Source organism: Prunus dulcis, chromosome 3 (genome assembly GCF_902201215.1).
Source record: "Prunus dulcis chromosome 3, ALMONDv2, whole genome shotgun sequence".
In the NCBI taxonomy this organism is placed as follows: domain Eukaryota; kingdom Viridiplantae; phylum Streptophyta; class Magnoliopsida; order Rosales; family Rosaceae; genus Prunus; species Prunus dulcis.
In genome coordinates, this window is record NC_047652.1 from 756,649 (window position 1) to 776,339 (window position 19,691).

Consider the following 19,691-nt stretch of genomic DNA (forward strand, 5'->3'; position numbering starts at 1 on the left):
TGCTCTCTAGTGTTTCTCTATGTGGAAGTGTCTCTCACTTCTGTTTTAGCCTATCTGAGCAATGGTGCTCACGGCACCTCCTACCAAGCCTTCTTTAAATAACCAAAGAATTTGGTCCAACAGCTGTACGCATGAAAAAACCATGCAAGTTGTCCTGAGCACCTTCAAAGTCCTCCACAAGACAAAACATTAATGCACTGAAAAAGCACAACCACCAGCATCGGAAAAGAAGCCAGCCGCTCCTCTTTCTCATGTCCCTGGTGCAGCACAGTGGGGCACACCTGCACACACATCTCCTGCTGCCAACAAGGTCCCTCTTTATGCATAGCTCAAGTTGGCTTCTCAAAGAACCCAAGAGCCAAAAGTAATAGCAATAATACAAAGCCTATTCTACCTCTACCTCTCTCTCATATGAAAAACAAATGTTAGCTTATTTGATGCATTCATTGCATTATTTTAAGTTTTAGAAAAGTAAAACATACCATAAGAAAGTGAGAGAATGTCCAAAAGATAAAGTTAGATAAAAGTTGCTATCAAAGCCTTTTCACAAAGTTACACACATGCCCACCAAGTTGGATTCCAATTGCTTTAGGTGTAGATCACTCAAGTGCTGGAACCCACTCCATCTCTGTCTCCAGCCTTTTAACAAAGATGGGTATGTGCCGTCATTTTCCCATTTGAAAAACCCACGGCATGACAAATGAAGAAAGCTAGCAAACAAACAATGATAAAGTAGCCCTTACACAATTAACAATACAATTTGGGCCAATTTTCAACAGTGAAGGCATCTTATTACGGTGGGATCATTTGCATCCTCCGGAGCCTTTCTTTTTCGAAATAAGGATAGATTTTAATCATTAAACTAGGAATGTAAACGCTAGATCTGAAAGCAGATTCAAGGATTTCCGTAAAAAGCATAATCAACATTACGTAGTTAAAAACATACAAGATCCATCCACAATTGTTACATATACAGCAGAATCAGAGCATCATTGTTCCCTCACAGATACACACATCACCTTAACATATGCTTTTATTCTTTTATTGAATTGCACGGAGTTTCTGACTATGCTTCTTTTTCTTTTTTTACTCTTATTCGTTTATGGAATAACATATATTACTTGGAAGCAGCTGAACTGGTTAACTTTGCCTAAAATGATACTCGAATATCAAGCAATGTCATCAACTGAGAAATAAGCTCTGGTTGGCCATGCCACGCTGCGGCGTTAACCACATTTCCATCAGTGACACAACGATCTATTGGATTCGCTTCCGCAAACGTCCCCCCTGACACAACCACATGCGCCTTAATCCCTGGGTATCCAGTACATTTCTTCCCCAAATATAGCCAACTAAACCAATTATGTCATGCTAAAAAGTGCCTAATCAAGAAATAAGTACATTAACCACTAATCAAAAGAAACAAAAAAAAATATTATCTCGTTTGCGATTTTAAAGAGTACTCACCTATAATAACCCAAACCTAAAATTCATAATTAAGGAATATTTTATTTTGCGAAAAGACAATTTTGCCCTCGGAATATTTTATTAAGAAAAAGGTGACTTTTTGATCGAGAAGGAATTTGACAATTCCACTTACAACATTGCGTAGAGCACGGTGAAATTAGTTCATAGACACGTAGTGAGCCCGAATCGGAGTTGTAACGAGAGAGTTACGGTCAAAAGAGTCTCAGTGACATAACCGTAAATATTTCAAAGTTGGATTTATAAAAACAGCTCAGCCCTTTCTCTCTCCTCGCACGATCTCTCTCTCTCCTCGCCCGCTGTTTGTGCCGTCGCCTTCTAGGGAGTGCCGGCGCCACCACAGGGCACCACCGGCCACGGGACCAGTGGCGTTCGAACCGCCATCGTCTCCTCTCCCTTCGCCGACCGTTCCCCCGCCCGCCAACGACCGGTGCTGGCCGGAAAATGCAAAAAACCGTCGGGAGGTCACCGAAACTTCAACGCTTTCGATCTCCCTCCTCCGGCCACCATTTCCGTCGACCTAGGTATGGATCTTGAACCTCTCGAGCTGTTCTAGCTGCCTGTTCAGTAGGAATAGATCGATTCGTAGTGTAGCTATTTGATTTTTGAGTTTGAAAATTTGGCCAATTTTCGGCCTCCGTGATCGGCCACTTCCGGCCACTTCTTGGGGTAAGTCCAAGAACAAAAGTGGCTCCAAATATGGTGTTTTACCTAGGGTAGGAGTTTGGAGCCGTGGTTTGGAGTTTTTCCGGCGAGGCGTAATCGCTTTAGACACCCATCGCTGCCGGCGCGTGCTGCGGCGCGTGGGTGAGAGTAGTACAGTGGCACTGTGTCTTGTTATGATCCTCAGGTCACCACGGGCGCGTGGGATTTCGCGGATCTCGATTTGGATACCGTTTGGGCCCCGAACGGATTTTCCATATTGTGCGATTTCCGAGTTCAATACTGCTAAACCGTTGGATCGCGCTCAATTTCGGATATGTTGTTCCAGATAATTTCAGAATCATGTAGGATTCGACGGATTATAAATCGGAGTCCCGGATACTCCGAAATCGCGAACCCTGGGGCTAGGGTTTGAAAATTTTATGATTTCACGATCGTAGTCAATCCAATCGTCAGTTTCAGACCAAACTTGCAGGACATGGTTTCTGAAATGTGAGAAACTTAAAGGAACTCTCAGATTAGTCATTGGAGGCCGTGGACCCCACGGGGTTTCGTATCGACCAATATGGAAGTTTATCGCTTAGTGAAGTCTCGAGTCCTTTCAGACGATTTTAAACATCTGAAATGCTTAAGTGGGCAGAAACATGACTTTAAAGTTAGTGCACGCACTTCTAGAAGTCGGGGGTCAGGGTTTTACTTAAAAACTTATACCTAGTAGTTTTATTAATTAAATATTCCTGATGGTTTACCCAGGCAGACCCCCAGAAGAGACCTTCAAGAGGTCTAGCTAGCTCGGATCAGGAGTGAGTGGACTTTTCTTTTAGAAATAATTTTATATAAATGAATTTCATTATTTGATCTTGAATAAGTTTTATTCAGGGTGATTATTCCTAGCATGTTTGTGAAGTTAAATGTCTTATTTATATGCTGCTTAATTGATTATGCTAAAGTAATATAAAAAGCAGAGTTTGAGATTTATATCAGAGAAAGTAGCAGGTTAGTCTCAGATTTGCCAAAATACTGTTAATTATCAGACTTTTCTAAAATATTTTATTTTAAACCACCATGTACCCAACTATGGTTATTACCCTCAGTTATGCCGATGTCTACGGACATCCAGTTTACCCTCAGTTTTGTCAGTGCACTTGACATTTGCCTCACGAGTTTCGGAAACGCCCGGACCGTGAGTGCCAGGATTTACGGCTCGGATTGACTTGGTGTCCCGAGACCTGCCAGGATTTGCGGCTCGGATTGACTTGGTGTCCCGAGACCTGCCAGGATTTGCTGCTCGGATTGACTTGGTGTCACCGAGACCTGCCAGGATTGCGGATCAGGCTGACTACGGTCCCCTGAATCCTGCCAGTTGCGGCTTGGGTTGACTGTGTGTCACCGAGACTTGCCAGCGGATCAGGCTGACTATGGTCCCCTGAATCCTACCAGTTTGCGGCTCGGATAGACTTTGTGTCGCCGAGACCTGCCAGGGGAATTGACGGAATTACAGGGGTACATCCGAGTGGTAGTTTTAATTGATTGCAGTGCTTTTATGCAAGGTTTGAGTACATTGCTTTTATGCAAATTTGATTACAGTGTTTTTATGCAAGTTTGGATTTCAATGCTTTCATGCAAGTTTTATTGCTCTTGAATACGATTGCATATATTTATATAAATATGTAACTGCGTTGGTTTTAATATGCTTCAAAGGTAGTTTAGATATTTAGTTTTACTCAACTATATTTTTACAATGGGGGTTAGTATATTCTTAGATATTTTATGGACCCTTATTTTTGTCCACTCACATTTTCAAATGTTTTGCGCCCCCAGGCTGTAGTGTGCACATGACATCCACCACCGGGCCATCTTGACTTCCGCGCCTTCTTGTTACAAAAGTGATGGTTTGTAAAACGATTAACTTATCTGTAACTATTAGAATTGCTCTGATATATTGCCCTATAGTGAGAATGGAACTATTGGCATGTATATTGAAGTGCTGGCAGTTGGTTGTGTGGATATTTTGCTCGTTCTGACAGGTGAAAATTTTGGGATTGAGCAAATTACAGGGGAGACTCTGTCGAATTTTCGGCAGGAGTCAAGGTTGAAATTTCAATTAGAAGGGCAATTAGGTCAATTGTGCCCGACATTCGCCAAGTGTCGGACACGCACATGGTTTGACTCGAATTCCAAAGCGGAATTTGGTTCGGATCCTGTCAATTTGGTATCACAGCAAGGTTTCACTTCCTGTAGACTTTGCACTTTGTGCATGCTCGTTTTCCTTTCAAATCCATTTTCGTGACAGGACAGATGGGCCCTAAGGGTGGTGGTGTCCATAAGCTGGACTAGACAGTCGTCCTAACGTAAGGGGATGGGATCCCCAGATCAGGCAGGAACTGCACCGGTATCTGAACAGGTAGAGTAGTCTTTTGTTAAAGGCTCGTCAGGAACCGTACTTGCTATGCCTAGTATGCAGGGAGATCCTAACGTCCAGTAGACTTTGGAGGTAGTAGCTCAGACTTTAGCCATGATTGGGCAGTCCAGAGATTTCTCCATGAGTTATGTGGAGCAAGTAAAGAGGATTGGGGGGCTACGAATTTTGTTGATGTTGGTGATGTAGTGATGTCTGCCTCATTACTTGAAAGCAGCCAGATAATGGGCAGACCACGGGGTGAACTCCGTACGCAGCATTTTGACATAGGTAATACTAGTCAAGGATTATCTAAGAGAGGTAATTACGATTCTGGATCACCGAGTGGCCGCAATTCTGGAGACTACCGACCTGGATTTAGTTCCAGTGGAGGTTTCAACCAAGGTAGTAGATTTGGAAACCGCTCTTGGGTTAGTGCAGCCAGAGGTATTGGAAGACAGTTGTTGTCAGGATCTGGCAGGAGGAGTCGCCCCTAATGTGCCAGGTGTGGTAGGTACTATTCCGGGCCTTATCAATAGGCCACTACTGAATGTTATTGCTGTTGACAGTTTGGACCTTTTCGAAAAGATTGCCCACTATCTCCTCAGCATAGAGAGATCACAGCTGCATTGAAACAGGTATGCAGGGTAGATTACAGGAGATACCACAGTCTATGGAGGCTTTATCCAGTGGTGGGCCCAGATCAGTGTAGCCAGTCCAGGCAGCAGTCAGCCGAGAGGACGTGGTGGACGTTCCAGGGCCACAAGTAGAGCGTATCACATGTCCCAGCAGGAAGCATATGCATTACCTGCTGTAGTTACAGATTTAATTCCCTTTGGCATGGTTGACTGGATGTCATCTTAGGGTTAGATTGATTGGCCAGATACCGTGCCTCAGAGTTACTTTCTCATTGGGAGACTGAGTTCCTTTTGAGTTCACTTCAGGAACGGAGCCCATTTCTCGGGCATTGTACAGAATGGCACCAGCAAACTTGAAGGAGTTAAAGACTCAATTGCAGGAGTTGATAGATAAGAGATTCATTCAGTCTAGTTTCTCTCATTGGGGTACTCCAGTGTTATTTAAGAAAGAGGATGTCACCATAAGGTTATACATGGACTCCAGATAGCTAAACAAGATCATAGTGCGGAATAGATGTCCATTGCCTCGCAGTGAGGAATTGTGTGCCCAGATAGGTCCTAAAGGTGACCTGAGGCCTGGATATTATCAGTTATGAGTTAAGAGAAGAGTATGTGCCTAAAATAGCGTGTTGAATGAGGTATGGGCACTATGAGTTCCTGGTGTTGCCATACGGGTTAAAGAATGTACCAGCTGCATGTTGGACCCCCCTTGAACAGAGTGTTTCGGTATTACTGAGATCGCTTCATGCCTGTGTGCCTAGACGACATTTTGGTATATTCGAAGAGACAGAAGGCACATATGAAATATTTAAACGTTGTGCGGCGGACTCTGAGAAGGGAGCAACGTTATGCCAAGCTCAGCAAATGTCCATGTTGGGTAGACAGAGTAAGTCTCTTGAGACACATGAACTATGCAGAGGGCATTTTTGTTGATCCTTAAAAGATTGAAGCAGTAGTAAATTTGGCTATGGCCGATCAGTGCTACTGAGGTACAGAGTTTTCTGAGTAAGCCGAGTATTACTGTCGCTCCGTGGAAAGGTTATCCACCACGGCGACACCGCTCACCTCTTTGGAAAAAAAAAAAGAAGTTAAATTGGCGTGGTCAGATAGGTGTGAAGAGGGTTGTGTTAAACTCAAAAACAGGTCGACCACTGCTTCGATATTAGTACTTCAGGAGGTTAGTGGGAACTTCGTGAGCTACAGTGTTGTTTTGCAACAAGAACTGGGGTTTGTGCTGTTACAGCATGGTAGAGTGCACACCTATGCGTCTATGCAACTAAAGAAGCATGAGTTGAAGTATCCTATTCATGATTTGGAACGGGCCGCAGTAGTTTTGTCTTAGAAAGTTGGCGGTAGTATCTTTATGAGGAAATATGCCAGATCTTTACAGATCACAAAGGTTACAATATTTATTCACACAGGAGGAATTAAAAATTGAGGCAATGAAGATGGTCAGAGCTGATAAAAGATTAGGACAACATCACCGAATATCATTCAGGACAAGTTAATGTTGTTACAGATACATTCAGTATGAAATCCTCAAGAGCAGTAGCTTATCTCCGAGGGAGATATTTATCAGTGATGATAAGACTGAGGAAACTCAAAGTTGGGTTAGATATGGATAATCAGGAAGCACTGTTAACCACTTTTCAGGTAAGATCAGTGCTAGTAGCACGAATACCCTCAACTCAATTTCAGGATCTTGATTTGCATACTACGAGTGGAGGTTGGTTATATGATTTGAATAATGAAGTTTTAAAAATGGTATTTTTACTAGTGGCCTCTTGTGATGAAAGAAATAGCGGAGTATGTCAAAAGGTGCTTAATTTATCAGCAAGTAATAGCTGAGCGACAGGAACCACCAGGGTTATTGCAACCACTTCTAATTTCTAAAGGGGAGTGGGAGTAACTTACGGTGGATTTTGTGTTCAACTTTCCCGAGCACAGAGTAAGTAGGAAGGAGTGTAAGAAACTAAGGATCGACTCAACAAGTTTGCTCATTTTCTGCCGGTGAGAGCCAAGTATAGTTTGAACAAACCGGCTAAGATTTTCACAGATAAGATCGTGAGGCTTTATGGAGTACCAGTCTCTATTGTTTCAGATCGAGACCCACAATTTACATCCCCTTTTGGACTCAGTTTAAAGATGCTTTTGGAACCCAATTGCAGTTTAGTACTGCATTTCACCCCCAGACAGATGGTCAGTATAAGAGAATGATTCAGACTTTAGAAAGTTTGGTAAAAGCTTGTATACTGCAGTTCGGGGTGACTGGGATGAGATGTTACCACTTTTAGGGTGTGCCTCAAATGACAGTTGTCAGACGAACTGATCTTCCTCGGGATCGCAAATCTCAAGTTTGTCATTGGTGCCTATAATTGAGATGTCTCCAATTGATGCCTTATACGAGACATAGTATAGACCACCTCAGTATGAAGATGGAATGGTAAGCAGGGTTATTGGTATCTGCAATTTTGGTAGAAAGTAAAGAAAACATATTGGATTAATCAGTAAAAGACTTAAGTGGCCCAGGATTGACAAGGCGTTATGCAGATAATAGAAGAAAGATCTTCAGTTGGGTATTGTTCACATTGTCACCTTAGAAAGGTATAGTAAGACTGGGAAAAGCGGGGAAAGTTAAGTCCTCGCTATATCGGACCCAAGAAGATTTTAGAGCTTGTGGGCCCAGTAACTTACAGGCTTACTTTGCCTACAGATTTAGCACAGTGACTCGATGTTTTCCCTTATCCCCATGCTCTGAAGAGATAAATCCGATCCGTCTCATGTGTTAACCGAATAACCAGCAGAATTGGAGGCTGATTTCACTTGTGGGAAGCAACCAGTTTAGATTTTGAAATGGGAAGTCTTTAGCTTTCAGCGAAAAAGGCAATGTGGTAACCCGAGTAGTAGATGCGGGAGCAGTCCCTTCCCCTCTTTAAGTGACAGGCATGTAAATTTTGAGGACGAAATTTTTGTAAGGGGGTAGGTTGTAATAACCCAAACCTAAAATTCATAATTAAGGAATATTTTATTTTGCGAAAAGACAATTTTGCCCTCGGAATATTTTATTAAGAAAAAGGTGACTTTTTGATCAAGAAAGAAATTGACAATTCCACTTAGACCATTGCATAGAGCACGGTGAAATGAGGTCATAGACACGTAGTGAGCCCGAATCGGAGTTGTAACGAGAGAGTTATGGTCAAAAGAGTCTTAGTGGCATAACCGTAAATATTTTAAAGTTGGATTTATAAAAACAGCTAAGCCCTTTCTCTCTCCTCGCGCGATCTCTCTCTCTCATCACCCGCTGTTCGTGCCGTCGCTTTCTAGGGAGTGCCGGCGCTGCCACAGGGCACCACCGGCCACGGGACCGGTGGCGTTCGAACCGCCATCGTCTCCTCTCCCTTCGCCGACCGTTCCCCAGCCCCCCAACGACCGTGCTGGCCGAAAAATGCAAAAAATCGCCGGGAGGTCACCGAAACTTCAACGCCGTCTATCTCCCCCCCTTCGGCCACCATTTTCGTCGACCCAGGTATGGATCTTGAACCTCTCAAGCTGTTCTAGCTGCCTGTTAGGTAGGAATAGATCGATTCGTAGTGTAGCTATTGGATTTTTGAGCTTGAAAATTTGGCCGATTTTTGGCCTCCGTGATCGGCCACTTCCGGCCACTTTTTGGGGTAGGTCCAAGAACAAAAGTGGCTCCAAATATGGTGTTTTACCTAGGGTAGGAGTTTGGAGCCGTGGTTTGGAGTTTTTTTGGCGAGGCGTAATCGCTTTAGACACCCATCGCTGCCGGCTCGTGGGTGAGGGTAGTGCAGTGGCACTGTGTCTTGTTGCGATCCTCAGGTCGTCACGAGCGCGTGGGATTTCGCGGATCTCGATTTGGATACCGTTTGAGCCCCGAACGGATTTTCCATATTGTGCGATTTCCTGGTTCAATACTGCTGAACAGTTGGATCGCACTCAATTTCGGATATGTTGTTCCAGATAATTTCAGAATCGTGTAGGATTCGATGGATTGTGAATCGGAGTCCCGGATACTCCGAAATCGCGAACCCTGGGGCTAGGGTTTGAAAATTTTATGATTTCACGATCGTAGTCAATCCAATCGTCAGTTTCAGACCAAACTTGCAGGACATGGTTTCTGAAATGTGAGAAACTTAAAGGAACTCTCAGATTAGTCATTGGAGGCCGTGGACCCCACGGGGTTTCGTATCGACCAATATGGAAGTTTATCGCTTAGTGAAGTCTCGAGTCCTTTCAGACGATTTTAAACATCTGAAATGCTTAAGTGGGCAGAAACATGACTTTAAAGTTAGTGCACGCACTTCTAGAAGTCGGGGGTCAGGGTTTTACTTAAAAACTTATACCTAGTAGTTTTATTAATTAAATATTCCTGATGGTTTACCCAGGCAGACCCCCAGAAGAGACCTTCAAGAGGTCTAGCTAGCTCGGATCAGGAGTGAGTGGACTTTTCTTTTAGAAATAATTTTATATAAATGAATTTCATTATTTGATCTTGAATAAGTTTTATTCAGGGTGATTATTCCTAGCATGTTTGTGAAGTTAAATGTCTTATTTATATGCTGCTTAATTGATTATGCTAAAGTAATATAAAAAGCAGAGTTTGAGATTTATATCAGAGAAAGTAGCAGGTTAGTCTCAGATTTGCCAAAATACTGTTAATTATCAGACTTTTCTAAAATATTTTATTTTAAACCACCATGTACCCAACTATGGTTATTACCCTCAGTTATGCCGATGTCTACGGACATCCAGTTTACCCTCAGTTTTGTCAGTGCACTTGACATTTGCCTCACGAGTTTCGGGGACGCTCGGACCGTGAGTGCCAGGATTTGCGGCTCGGATTGACTTGGTGTCCCGAGACCTGCCAGGATTTGCGGCTCGGATTGACTTGATGTCACCGAGACCTGCCAGGATTGCGGATCAGGCTGACTACGGTCCCCTGAATCCTGCCAGTTGCGGCTTGGGTTGACTGTGTGTCACCGAGACCTGCCAGCGGATCAGGCTGACTATGGTCCCCTGAATCCTGCCAGTTTGCGGCTCGGATAGACTTTGTGTCGCCGAGACCTGCCAGGGGAATTGACGGAATTACAGGGGTACATCCGAGTGGTAGTTTTAATTGATTGCAGTGCTTTTATGCAAGGTTTGAGTACATTGCTTTTATGCAAATTTGATTACAGTGTTTTTATGCAAGTTTGGATTTCAATGCTTTCATGCAAGTTTTATTGCTCTTGAATACGATTGCATATATTTATATAAATATGTAACTGCGTTGGTTTTAATATGCTTCAAAGGTAGTTTAGATATTTAGTTTTACTCAACTATATTTTTACAATGGGGGTTAGTATATTCTTAGATATTTTATGAACTCTTATTTTTGTCCACTCACATTTTCAAATGTTTTGCGCCCCCAGGCTATAGTGTGCACAGGACATCCACCACCGGGCCATCTTGACTTCCGCGCCTTCTTGTTACAAAAGTGATGGTTTGTAAAACGATTAACTTATCTGTAACTATTAGAATTGCTCTGATATATTGCCCTAGAGTGAGAATGGAACTATTGGCATGTATATTGAAGTGCTGGCAGTTGGTTGTGTAGATATTTTGCTCGTTCTGACAGGTGGAAATTTTGGGATTGAGCAAATTACAGGGGAGACTGTCGAATTTTCGGCAGGAGTCAAGGTTGAAATTTCAATTAGAAGGGCAATTAGGTCAATTGTGCCCGACATTCGCCAAGTGTCGGACACGCACAGGGTTCGACTCGAATTCCAAAGCGGAATTTGGTTCGGGTCCTATCATCACCTCCTTCTTCCCAATAGTTATTTACAATTAAGAGGTTAATCAGCTCAACAGAACCAAATTTTAAAATTCAAAGCACTAGATGTAACCTTTTTTTACTTCCTTTTCAAGTTCAATCGATAAAGTATTTCAATCTGTTTTACTTTTTCTTTAATAAGTAGCATTAAAACTGGAAGCATTATATTAATGTTTTAGTGACAAACGTTTAACCACTAAATGCAGGTAGGATATGTGTTTTTTCTTTAAGACCATACCTGCAGAACCCCAGCAGCAACTAAAATTTCCAGGCCATGGCAGATGGATGCAACTGGTTTCCTGGCTTCCATAAATTGTTTCACTAGTACAATAACATCCTCCTTTAGTGCCAAAAACTCTGGAGCTTTACCTCCAGGGAGTACAAGAGCGTCATAACTTGAGGCATCTATGGATTCAAAGTCAGCTGTTAAAACAAAATTATGTCCCTGGATCTCACTGTAGGTTTGGCTCCCTTCAAGATCACGGATAGCAGTTGGGCAGGTATCACCGGCTTTCTTCTTGGGGCAAACCACATCAACATGGCATCCTAGAACTTTGAGGGTCTGATAAGGCACAGTTACCTCATAATCTTCCGCGTAGTCCTACAAATATTACAAATATTGGGGAGGGGAGCAATTAAATGATGATGATTAGTAACTAACAGTTTAATCATTGGCTATATTTTGTCCCATATTTGTCATTGCAATATAAAAGAAACAGAAAAGAAAGCTTACTCCAATGATGATGAGGACCCTTCTCTCTGAAGAACATATGTTGCCTCCTAGTGCCTTGAGAAAAAGCCTAATGAACTCAGGATTGCCATAATATGTGACCCCAGTAATTAAATTATCATCAGCAACACACACTGACAATGTATCGGGTTCTACCCAGTGAGCACCAGCAGCAACCAATCCAGGTTTCATAGTTGAAACCGCTGTGCATTTGCGACCTTTAACAGCGCCTGCAGGTGCTAAGACCAACAGCCCATGGCAAATAGCAGCAATTGGCTTTCTGGAGTCAGAAAATTTTCTCGCCAATTCTACAACGGATGCCTTCATAGCAAGATGTTCAGGAGATCGTCCTCCTGGTATAACTAGACCATCATATTTGTCAAATTCGATGTCATCAAATGTTGCATTCAGTGTGAAATTGTGACCACGAGATTCGGCATTAGCCTGTAACCAAAAAGGTACACGAAAGAAAACCAAACACAACACACACATTAAAACAAGAGTAATGGTTAGGTGAATTCAAGCTTCTTTGTCTTGCTTGTCTCTCAAACTCAAACTCAAACTCAAACTCATCAGAGGTTGTTTTCCAACAACTGTGTTCAATATTAAATATATAAAATATATTCCTCTTGTTTACAAATAAAAAAGAACAGGAAAGACAGAGTTTGACCTGGTCAGTGGACTCTACTTGAATGGTTATGGCAGTGGCGCAGATATCACCAGCTTGCTTGACAGGAGAAACTGCATCAACAGAGACTCCAAATGCCTGCAGTGCTTGAAATGGGACCATTGCCTCGTAATCTTCCATGTAGTCCCCGCACAGTAACAACTGATAGAATTCATAGTTGTATGAGAGTGTATTTAGAATGTGTTTTTGAGAGAGGCTGAGAGAACGTTCTCTCTGTGTGCAAAACAGAAAAATTGAATGAATGAAGTCTGTCGCTTAGCTTTCATTACAATCAGCCAAAGGATATAACCGTTGAGGAGAGAGAAGAGAGATTCTTGCATCAAGATGTCTCATATGGCAGGATCTGGAGCAGCTGAGCTTCGAACACCACTTTGTAGCTCTGTCATTCTTCTCTAACTGCCTCAATACAAAACTCAATCCTAGCCATTGAACTATCATCCTATAAGATGATTACACTTGTCTCAATCTAAAACATCACTTAAGAAGCCACTTGGACTCTAATCCAATGGTCCTTATTACAAACAGCAGAAAGACTTTTAAACTAAACAAATGAAAAAACAGAAACGTTCAAAACAGAGAGAAATGGCGGGAATCAATTCTGCTCAGCTCAAAGGGTTACTCATCAACACTCCCTTCTAACCCTTTGACTGATTTAACTCCAAGCAGGTTTCTGAGATGCACAAAACGATCCTTGGATAGAGCCTTGGTTAGGATATCTGCAATTTGATCTTCAGATTTGCAGTAGATTAGTTCAATTTCCTTTGCTTGGATAGCTTCTCGGATGAAATGGAATTTTCTGCTTATGTGCCTGGATTTCTGATGAAAGACAGGATTCTTTGCCATTGCTATGGCAGAGGTATTGTCACACAGGATTGGTGTGCCTTCCACTTGTTCTTCTCCAAAATCCTCAAGTATAAACCTTAGCCATTTAGCTTGTGATGTTGCTTCAGCAGCACTCACATATTCAGCTTCAGCAGTAGACAAAGCTACTGTATTTTGTTTGATTGAGGCCCAAGAAAACATACCAGATCCCAGAGTGAACACATATCCTGATGTACTTCTTCTGTCATCTTCACTGCCTGCCCAGTCACTGTCACAGTAGCCTATTAAGGTAGCTGCCTTGCCCTTTTTATACTCAACTCCATATTCAAGTGTGCCTTGAACATACCTCAATACTCTTTTGGCTGTTCCCATGTGCTTTCTAGTAGGATTATGCATAAATCTAGCAAGCAGACTTGAGGCAAACATGATGTCTGGTCTTGTAGCTGTCAGATACAGCAGGCTGCCTACAATCTGTCTATATTCACTCTCATCTGCCATCTCACTTCCATCTTCTTTGCACAGCCTTTCATTTGCTACCAAGGGGGTCGCCACTGATTTACAGCCTTTTAAACCAAACCTCTCAATCACTTTCATTGCATATTTCTTCTGATGAAGAAATATGAAATTATTAGTCTGCACAACTCCCATGCCAAGAAAGTGATAGAGCAGCCCGAGATCAGTCATCTCATAGTGCTTCATCATGTCATTTTTGAATTCTTCAAGCATTTCTACACAACTCCCAGTATAAACAATATCATCCACATAGAGAGAGACAATGAGAATACCTGAGCCTTCATCAGTTTTAATATAAAGTGTGGCTTCACTTGGACTTTTCTTAAAACCTGCCTTGTTGAAATAGGAATCAATCTCATCATACCATGCCCTTGGGGCTTGTTTTAAACCATACAAGGCCTTGTTCAGCTTATACACTTTGATTTCTTCATTCTTCTGCACAAAACCCTGCGGCTGCTCCACATATACTTCTTCTTTTAGGACTCCATTCAGAAAAGCAGATTTTACATCCAATTGATACATATTCCATTCCTCCTGTGCAGCAAGAGCAATCAAGGTCCTAATGGTGTCCAACCTTGCTACAGGGGCAAAAGTCTCATTGTAGTCTATTCCTGGTTTCTGTGAGTAGCCTTTTGCCACTAATCTGGCCTTGTTCTTCTGCACAGATCCATCTAGATTTAGTTTCGTCTTGTAGACCCATTTGACACCAATGATAGGTTTATCAAATGGTCTGTCCACTAGTGTCCATGTGTTATTTTTCTCAATCATTTCCAGTTCAGCCTTCATAGCATTCCTCCAAGACTCATCAAGATTTGCATCTTCAAAGTTTTCAGGTTCAACAATGCACATGTTGCACTGAGCCATGATTTCATTTACACTTCTCCATTTCTTTGGTGTGTGGTCAATGGCTTGTGAGCTTCCACTTATTCTCCCATCCTGCAGGATAGTGTTCTCACCCATTTGAGTTGATATATCCAAGTCTTGACTTGGTTCATCCTGCACTAAAGTTTCTGCATCCATTTGCAGGGATGAGTCCAAATCTAGTCTTGGTTCACAGTTCTGATTTTCAGCAGGCATAGGAACAATTATTTCTCCCTCTTGTACATTATCCCACTTCCATAGACTTTCTTCATCAAATTTCACATCCCTTGACAGAATAATCTTCCTATTGCTTGGATCAAACAGCCTATATCCCTTTTCACAAAGACCATAACCTACAAAAATACACTTGTGACTATTTTCTTCAAGCTTATGCCTCAATGCTGAAGGAATAAGTACATGGCAAGGGGATCCAAATATTTTCAAATGTGCAACTCCTGGTTTTCTGCCAGTGAAGGCCTCAAATGGTGTTACCTTATTGAGAGCCTTGGTAGGACATCTATTCAGCAAATAGACTGCAGTATTTACCGCCTCTGCCCAAAACTCATAAGGGATACACTTTTCATGCAGCATGGACTTTGCCATTTCAACTACTGTTCTATTCTTCCTCTCAGCAACTCCATTTTGCTGAGGGGAGTATGCCACTGTTAACTGCCTTTGAATGCCAACCTCTGCACAGAAACTGTTAAATTCACTTGACAGAAATTCCCCACCTCTGTCACTTCTCAAGCCTTTTATCTTATACCCACTTTGCAGCTCTGTCATGGCTTTGAATTTTCTAAAACACTCCAATGCATTTGACTTGTTTCTTAGAAAGTACACCCATGACATTCTAGTGCAGTCATCAGTGAATAACAGGAAGTATTTATTTCCTGATATTGAGTCTGTTTTCATTGGTCCACAGATATCTGTGTGAACCAATTCCAAAGGATATGATGCTCTCCAAGTAGATGCCAAAGGGAAAGTCTCTGTGCTGCTTTCCTAGCATGCAACCAGCACACACCACTGACATTTGCTCCAAGTGAGGTAATCCATGGACCATCCCTTGATTCTCAAGCAACTTCATGCTTCTTTCATTTAAATGTCCAAACCTCTTGTGCCATGTCTGCAGGCAGTGAGAAACACTTGCTCTTAAAGCCAACTCACTTGCAGGCATCATTGTAAGTGGAAAACATCTGTTATTGGTCATTTGAACCCTCACAATCCGATTTCCTAGTGACTGATCATCATACACATCCACCATATTTCCTCCAAACACAAGATAATACCCATGTTCCATCATTTGCCCAACACTGAGTAAATTTTCTTCCAGACCAGGTACTAGCATTACCTCTTGAATGTGCTTCTTTCCCAGCTTGGTTTTTATCACTAGAGTTCCTTTTCCTGCCACTGGAACTACCTCTCCAGTTCCCATCTTGACTTTAGAAGTCAAATTCCTCTGAATATTCACTAAGAGTCCCTCATCTCCTGTCATGTGATTGCTACACCCACTGTCAATATACCAAGAGTGATTTACCTTGACATCTGTTGCAGCATTACAAACATAGAACAAGGTGTTAGTTTCCTCCATCTCATTTGCATAGTTCATCCTATGTGAATTTCTATTTCCATTGCAATCTCGGACCATATGTCCAAATTTTCCACATCCATGACATTTGGGTTTGCCTTCAAACCAGCACTTGCCATAATGCAGCTTATCACAATGTTTACAGGCTATTTTGTTACCATCATTAGGCTTCCAATGATTTTGAAAGTCTTGAGTACCAAAGGTACTTTTCTGAAAATTCTGATTTCCAGAGAAGCTCTCATTCTTAGACTTCTTGTCTTCCACATTCAGACTAGCAAAGGCACTTTCTGAAGAATTCTCAGTATGCCTATCCAATCTGAGCTCAAAGCTCTTCAAGGAGGCAACCACCTCTTGAACTTCCAGAGTTTCTAGATCTTTAGAATGTTCAATCACAGAGCATATAGAGTCATATGACTTTGGCAAACTAAACAATAGCTTCTGCACAATTCTCTCCCTAGATAGCTCCTCACCATAACTCTTCATTTGATTCATCATGTTAAACAATCTAACCAGATAGATAGATAGAGATTCACTATCCTTCATGCGAGCATATTCAAATTCCCTACGTAACCCTTGCAATTTAACATTTCGTACCTGTTTATCTCCTCTGAATTCCAGTTTCAGTATATCCCAAGCTCCCTTCGAGGTCTCCTCATTCACAATCCTTGGAAATAGCTGATCTGAAACTGCACTTTGGATTAATCCAAGTGCACGAGCATCCTTCATCAGAATCTGAGCCACCATGGACTTCTCAGTTTCTGCAGCCTCATCTTTTTCATTCTTCATGCCTGAGTCATCTAGCCCATTCTCGACCAGATCCCACAGACCATGCGATTTCAAAATAGTCTTCATTCGAATACTCCAGAATTCGTAGTTTTCTCCATTGAAAACTGGTGTTCGAAGCTCAGCTGCTCCAGATCCTGCCATATGAGACATCTTGATGCAAGAACTCGCTACTTCGATCTTCAAATCAGCTCAACTATAGCTCAGATCGAGCTCGAATTTCTGTTCACAGATTACGCCCAGCTCAAGCAATCAAACCTGGCTCTGAGGCCATGATAGAATTCATAGTTGTATGAGAGTGTATTTAGAATGTGTTTTTGAGAGAGGCTGAGAGAACGTTGCTCTCTGTGTGCAAAACAGAAAAATTGAATGAATGAAGTCTATCGCTTAGCTTTCATTACAATCAGCCAAAGGATATAACCATTGAGGAGAGAGAAGAGAGATTCTTCTCTAATTGCCTCAATACAAAACTCAATCCTAGCCATTGAACTATCATCCTATAAGATGATTACACTTGTCTCAATCTAAAACATCACTTAAGAAGCCACTTGGACTCTAATCCAATGGTCCTTATTACAAACTGCAGAAAGACTTTTAAACTAAACAAATGAAAAAACAGAAACGTTCAAAAAAGAGAGAAATGGCGGGAATCAATTCTGCTCAGCTCAAAGGGTTACTCAACAACAACAACACCCTCCTCTGCTCCTCGCCTTTCGGATTTCCCATTTCTTTTCTTATTTTCTTTCTTTAGTTTCTTTCTTGCTTTTTCTTTCTTCTTTCTTCCTTTTCACAGAGAGAGGTGGTCTGATAAATGAAGGAAGGCCTGCTTTAAATATAATACTCACACAAGCGTTTTTGGAGTCAGCTAGACACGTCGCAGTTAGTTATCGTGGCATCCCTCTCTATTCCTCTCTTCTTTTCAGTTCGGATAACTATTGTATTAATTTCGAGCCATAACCATATCCAAGTTTGATATTATTTGTTGTCTTCTTCACCGACCAAGTGAGTCTAAATAATTCGAGGAAGATTCAAACTTGTAATGTTTATCTCTAACAGGCATGGATAATAAATGTAATGTTTATCTCTGACAGGTATGGATAGTTTTGAATAGCCTTCGCGTTGATTTTACCTTGACTGCCATGTTGATTTTCACCAGCGCAGCGAAGCTGCTTGCTTTGTGTTATGAGGTCTGGTTTTGTCAACAAACTATATTGCTTGACCCAAAAGAAAATGCAATATAATGTGCATCCTCATTTTGCAGTTACAGGTTGGTTGTGAAATACAGGCTAACTTTGGACAACATGATATTCAAAAGAAAGTTCAATATCCTGTCGATCCTCATTTCGCAGTTACAGGATGGTTGTGAAAGTATAAGTTAACTCTGGACAACAAGATATTCATTCAGGTAAAACTTCGAGGTGTACGGGGAGAGAGATAGAAACCAAGGGGGCCGATGACTAATAAATCATAGTGCCCTTCTTGTTGATGTGTAACCCTTGAGCTGAAATCCTTGGCGCCAAAGTTGTTTTTTGTTTGCATTTTATTTCTTTTTTATATGTTTAAACTTTGTTTGTAATATGAGCCATTGGATCATAGTCCAAGTGGTCTCTTATCTAGCCTAGGATATAATCTGTCAGATTGTGACAAGTGTAATCATCTCATAGGATGATAGGATCAATGGTTAGGATTAAATCCCTGTGTAAATAAGTTAGAGAAGAATCTCTCTTCTCTCTCCTCTAACGGACATATTGGTATGGTGGAAATGGAAGCATAACAGCTCCTTTAGCAATATTGCAGCTCAATAATCTCTCATTTCTTTCCAAAATCTAAAATCTCTAGAAAACTAGAACACTAAAACTATGAACTCTAATATGGTATCAAAGCCAGGTTGGATTGCTTAAACTGGGAGTGAATCTGTGAACAGAGAATTGGACTCGATTCGAGCTATTTTTTTTTTCTTAAGCTTATTTGAAGATCGAAGCTGTGATTTCTTGAATCCAATGTCTAATATGGCAGGATCGGGAACAGCTGAGCTTCGTACACCAGTTTTCAATGGAGAAAACTATGAGTTTTGGAGCATTAGGATGAAAACCATTCTGAAATCTCATGGATTGTGGGATCTGCTCAAGAATGGCTTAGATAATTCAGATCTGAAGAAGGAGAAAGAGGAGGCTACAGTTACTGAGAAGTCCACGATGGCTCAGATTTTGATGAAGGATGCTTGCGCACTTGGATTGATTCAAAGTGCTGTCTCAGATCAGCTATTTCCTAGAATTGTGAACAAGGAGACCTCAAAGGGTGCCTGGGATATTCTGAAGCTGGACTTCAGAGGCGATAAACAAGTAAGAAACGTCAACTTGCAAGGGTTGCATAGAGAATTTGAATATACTCGTATGAAGGATAGTGAATCTCTATCTGTATATCTTGTTAGACTGTTTGATATGATGAATCAAATGAAGAGTTATGGTGAGGAATTACCTAGAGAGAGAGTTATGCAGAAATTGTTGTTTAGTCTGCCGAAATCATATGACTCTATTTGCTCTGTGATTGAACACTCTAAGGATCTTGAAACTCTAGAAGTTCAAGAGGTGGTTGCCTCTTTGAAGAGCTTTGAGCTCAGATTTGATCGCCGTACTGAGAATTCTATAGAAAGGGCCTTTACTAGTCTGAATATTGAGGAAAAGAATTCTAA

General features: G+C 41.6%; 2 protein-coding genes across 2 annotated transcripts in view; both read right to left on the reverse strand.

Moving 5' to 3' along the window:
- Positions 1 to 1,020: 1,020 nt before the first annotated feature.
- Positions 1,021 to 17,780, reverse strand: LOC117621305 (protein DJ-1 homolog D-like). The gene is made up of 5 exons (XM_034351705.1): positions 17,690 to 17,780; positions 12,418 to 12,576; positions 11,751 to 12,191; positions 11,256 to 11,618; positions 1,021 to 1,339 (listed from the first exon to the last, which is right to left on the reverse strand). Exons 1-5 carry the CDS (start codon positions 17,723 to 17,725, stop codon positions 1,151 to 1,153), a joined length of 1,188 nt encoding a protein of 395 aa, XP_034207596.1. The 5' UTR covers positions 17,726 to 17,780; the 3' UTR covers positions 1,021 to 1,150.
- LOC117621301 (protein DJ-1 homolog D-like) overlaps positions 11,106 to 19,691 on the reverse strand; it is a 28,653-nt gene continuing 20,067 nt past the window's right edge. Inside the window, exon 4 of the mRNA XM_034351701.1 lies at positions 11,106 to 11,211. The gene's annotated coding sequence lies outside the window, so the exon portion shown is untranslated. The remainder of the gene's footprint in view (positions 11,212 to 19,691) is intronic.

What these genes read in the sequence shown, in the direction of transcription:
- LOC117621305 (XM_034351705.1), bottom strand. Translation starts at nt 17,725, where the DNA reads ATGGGAAATCCGAAAGGCGAGGAGCAGAGGAGGGTG. An exon ending in GCGAGGAGCAGAGGAGGGTG is followed by an intron (nt 12,577 to 17,689) that starts TTGTTGTTGTTG and finishes GAATTCTATCAG; the next exon opens with TTGTTACTGTGCGGGGACTA. An exon ending in AAGTAGAGTCCACTGACCAG is followed by an intron (nt 12,192 to 12,417) that starts GTCAAACTCTGT and finishes TTTTGGTTACAG; the next exon opens with GCTAATGCCGAATCTCGTGG.